Consider the following 4,672-nt stretch of genomic DNA (forward strand, 5'->3'; position numbering starts at 1 on the left):
GAGAGGAGAATGTCCAGCATCTGTTGGAATGTGGCGGGCGCGTTCATTAGCCCGAACAGCATTCGGTTAAATTGATAAGTACCGGCATGACACGTGAACGTGGTTTTCGGAAGGTCATCTTCTGCATTGGGGATTTGCCAAATAACCCGAGTTACAATCTAGAGTTGTGAACACGTTCGCTTCGCCGAGCGAGTCCAGGCACTCGTCCATCCGAGGAATCGGGTAAGTGCCCCGTACTGTCATCGCGTTCAAACGTCTGTAATCGACGCAAAAACGGAGGGATCCATCCGGTTTGGGGATGAGGACCACCGGAGACGCCCACTCTGATTGTGATCGGGAGATGACCCCGCTTGAGATCATCTCATCTACGGCGTCTTGTTCGGCTTGTCGAGACCGTGGTCCAGCCCGATATGGCTAACATCGAAACGGCTTCGAGCCGCGGTTGAGTTCGATCCGGTGCTGCGTAGCCCGGACTTCCCCGAGGTCGCCACTCCACATACGGGAGTACGGCGTAAGCATGTCACGTACGCGAGTGCGGACGTGCGACGGCAGATTTTGGAGGGAGACAGCGTCAACCTCTTGGGGTTCTTCCTTCGACGAAGCCTGGAGGAGCTTCTCCCCCTTATCAGATTGGGGCTTGTCCCCTTCTCTAAATTCCGCTGCTAGGAGGGCGTCGAGAGGCATCGCGGTGCGTATCATGGCACGCGGATGAGGGGTAACGTACCCCAGCACCTGGTTCTTCGAGAGGCGCTTGGGGACGGAGGCGAAGTTGGCTACCGAGACCTTGAACTCTCGAAGTGCGGTGATGTGCGCGACCCCATTCGACAGGGAGACGCGGTGTTTCGCATATAGCTGCGGGTTGGGTTCCAGTACGGAAAGACCCGTACGACCGTTGGTCACATGCACCCAGACTTGCGTCCCGGGTTGTATGATAACCGGACGAGAAACCTTGAGTTTGGGGAAAACTCGACCCGGGTCGTTTTCATACTCCTGCTCCAAGGGAAGCGGAGGTGCTTCGGCTCGACGAGTTGCCGGTTTTCTCACGATGGGGACTTTCGTCCCATCATCGAGCTCAACCACCTTCCGACGTGGATAGATGGCCTCGACAAACTTGTCGTTAAAGTCACAGCCCAGGATGACGGGGGCTGCCAGACGCTCGCACACGATGAACTTGCATTTTATGGTGCGAGTTGCTAGTAGAACAACGAGGGTGATGGACCCGCTCGTTCGTAACGGCCGCCCGTTCGCGTTGGCGATAGTCGGGACTTCCCCCGGTTCGATTAAGCTCTCCCATCCTTTGGGCAGGGTTTCGGCGCGGACAAAATTGGAGCCGGCACCCGTGTCCAGATGGTGAGTTGACGCACCATGATGGAGGAGGTGAGCCCAAGGTCGGCGTTGACCTTGTAATTACGTCGAGACAGTGTACAAACTGGCTCGACGGCCTTGTCATCGGGGGAGCCCCTCCCGTCGGTCAGCAGTATTATGAAACTTGCTCTCAGATTGACCGCCACAACAGGTCGACCGTCGGCGGAGCGTCCACATGCCCGTCGGATCGGGGTTGGAGGGACTCGCTTGGCGAGCGTGTTTCCGTCCCAAGACGCGGATCGCCGGCTTCGGGGGCGGAGGTGACGCGGTATCCCGCAATGGAATGTCAGCGATTTTCAGCTGTGGGTCTCTTAGTTTTTCGGCGGTGCGGTCTTGCCGCTCGGGGGGCTTGACTTCTCCGAAGCGGAGGGAGAATTCGACGGCAAGACGGGTGCGATCAGCCGATTAGCCTGGAAACTGAGGAGGGCTACGGCGCGCAAGTACGCGTCTGCCGGAACACGGGCCTTCTGTGCCGCCGTGAGCTTCTCAAAATTATGAGGGACGAGCGACACATCGCGCACATTCATGCTACAGTCGGGGTTAATATGATCGCCGACTTTGTATCATGTGTAGCAGATGATTTGCGAGGAAGATGTCTTCATGTCCGGGGTTCCCTCTCGACGGGCCCAACCGGGAGACTTCTCGCGCGGTCTCGGAAGCCGGGGCGGGTCCTTGTAGGTCGGCCGCCGCTCTCCGTAGAACAACGAATCCTTGTCGTTGAATGAGTATCCCTCGGTGGGAAATGACGGTGACCCAGCTGCGGCGGCGAATGGCTCGTCATTGGAGAGGAAGTTCTCGGCGTCCAGGCCGGTATGATAGCTCGGGGTCAGACCCGCGGTTGTCGATGAGGGCATACTGCCTGGCATCGCCAACACTTCCTTAGCGGCGGGTCTCGCGAAGTCAACGCGTCCTCTCGCCCCAGCCGTCTGCGCGCGGTAGGCCGCCCCTTGAGCGCGGGCTTCGGCCACCGTGTCCTCGAATGAGGATCCGGGCCGATTCTCCCTTGCTTGGAGCACCAACGGCTTGATCGCCGGAAGGAGGCCCTCTATGAACAAGGTAGTGCGTTCATAGGGGGAATGGATGTCCCCACACCGCGCGAGGGCGGTTAACATACGAGTCGCATACTCGGTCTCAACTTCGCCGCGTTTTTGGCGTAAATCCAGGATTACAGAGAGCGCTTGCTCGATCTGAATATTCGTAGCATACGTACGAAGCAACCAGTTCACTGCTGCTGGCCACGACGCAATCCCTTGATTGCGTCGGAAATATCCTCGATGGGATTCATATGCCTCCTTCGCCGGCGGGTTGAGGAGATGCGGCAAGGCCATGAGAGCCATTGCCTCCGACATTTCTGCGTTGTCGAAATTCTCCTTACATCTAGCCAGAAAGCTGATGACTTTGATCGGGTCGGAGCCGTTAAACTTGTACTCTCCCATAGCGGCGAGGAGATATTGCACGCGCTTGCGCGTCGTGGCGTACACCTTTGCATCGACGGTGGGGTCGGTGTTCACGAGACGGTAAGCTCGATAATTACACGCGCCTCGGAAGCGGTGTTTTGTCGGTTTCTACACCGTGACACCCTTCGCCCTAGAGCGGAAGGTCGGTTGTGGTACTGTGAAGGCCTCGGCTTCGGAGTCCGAATCAGAGTCGGATTCTGAAGCTGAGGGCGGGGATCCACCCGAGTAACCGGAGAAGTCCTCCTGGTCAGGTCGGCTTCCGTGGCCGGACTTGTGACGGCGGCCTTCGGTCTTGACCTTCTTGTCGCTGGACGATCTTGGCGACGGGCCTCGAGCTGCCGCTAGGTACGGAATAAGATTCCGTTGTCCCTCCATCGTCAGGCGATCGGGGAGCGGAATCCCGGCGGCCGTGAGAGCCGATTTGGTGACGTCGGCGAACAGTAGATTTTCGTCCAACGGTTGTAACGCATGTAACTGCGGGTTAGATCTTGGCTTCGACGCGGTCGACTCGTCTTGTCTAGCGGGGACGGGTCGTGTTTGCGCCGATTACAAGGCGAGGTTACGCCGACAGAGGTCGTTGACTTCCTGCGTCAGGCGATTTACTTCCTCCCGTAGAGGAAGGAGCGTCTTGTCGACGGTGGACCGGAAGTCCTTCTGCCACGCTCGAGTGAGAACGCCTTCTAGTGCGGAGAGGCGATCACGTCCCTGTTGGGACTGTACCTTCGCCTGAGCGGCGACCATACCAGCAACAAGGCTGTCCAACATCTCGCGTATCTTCGCAGTGTGCGAGTTGAGTTTCTCCTCGATTAAGTTGAGAGAGAACCTCTCGGCTTCACGGAGGCCTTCGGGGCGGTTCCGCGTGATCCACGCCGCGACGGGCGCTGGGACGTCTCTCGGACGAGTGTCATGGGACGACTCGGAGCTGGTCACCATGGCGAATACACCTACGGTCGGTGCGTGAGGGAAAGGCGCAGGGAGGAGAGATAGAAAGAAAAAGTGGGTCAGGGAAGAAAGAGGACACTCGGATGCACGAGAGTATCGACTGTTTCTAGGTCGGGAGACCAAAATGTCGTGCACTACAGCCACGTGTAGCGGCTGTAGGCAGGGCGACGTGCGTTCGTACGCGTAAGGGAATTCGGGAGACCACCCGGTGGATGACCGGAACCGGGATCCGGGCGCGGCTTGCGCGGTAGAAAAGTAGACTTAGAGTCAGCTATGAAGAGGAACAATTAAAGGAAAAACAGAACTAACAGAGCGGACAGCACAGTAGGTAAGGTAGCGCTCGCGCAGTTGGCCCGACGCGCGGGGAAGGCAGTTGGGATTCCAGGGGTGTAGCTGGCTCGGTCGGTATGGGCGAGCCAGTACCGAGTCGAGGCTACAACCTGGAATCCAGAAACCAAGGTAAAAGACCCGGGGCTTCGTGCCTCTTTACTTTGATGATCGGGTTGACTATATAGTCCCCCGTCGCCGTAATGGCGAAGCTAAATTATACTGTAAATTAGAATAACTAGGAAATAACGGGTGTAGCCCCGAGGGGACCAAGTACAGCCCCCATAGGCCCTATGGGTGGCGGAGGGATTACACGTGTCCACCGGGAGGTCCGGTAGAGCGGCAGGGGAGTCCACGTGTACCCGTGGTACACGTGGTGGTGGCGAGCGCGATTTCGACTTGACGTTCGGGATTATTGATAAAGTAGGGTGACAAGTAACCGCGGTCAAATTGCATACCTTCAACGACATCAAGCTCGTTTGCCAGTGATTTGCCGTCTTCTACTGTAATCACACCTGCTTTGCCGACCTTTTCCATCGCCTCAGAGATAAGGGTGCCGATTTCGGGGTCAGAGTTGGCTG

The 4,672-nt window shown here is 57.6% G+C and overlaps 1 protein-coding gene across 1 annotated transcript; it reads right to left on the bottom strand.

Moving 5' to 3' along the window:
- Nucleotides 1-4,400: 4,400 nt before the first annotated feature.
- CHC_T00009543001 (Incomplete GroEL chaperonin) lies at nt 4,401-4,628 on the bottom strand. Its single transcript, XM_005717648.1, has one exon. It carries the CDS (start codon nt 4,626-4,628, stop codon nt 4,401-4,403), a length of 228 nt encoding a protein of 75 aa, XP_005717705.1.
- Between the last annotated feature and the right edge of the window lie 44 nt (nt 4,629-4,672).

This window comes from Chondrus crispus, genomic scaffold (genome assembly GCF_000350225.1).
Source record: "Chondrus crispus Stackhouse genomic scaffold, scaffold_340, whole genome shotgun sequence".
Taxonomy (NCBI): Eukaryota; Rhodophyta; class Florideophyceae; order Gigartinales; family Gigartinaceae; genus Chondrus; species Chondrus crispus.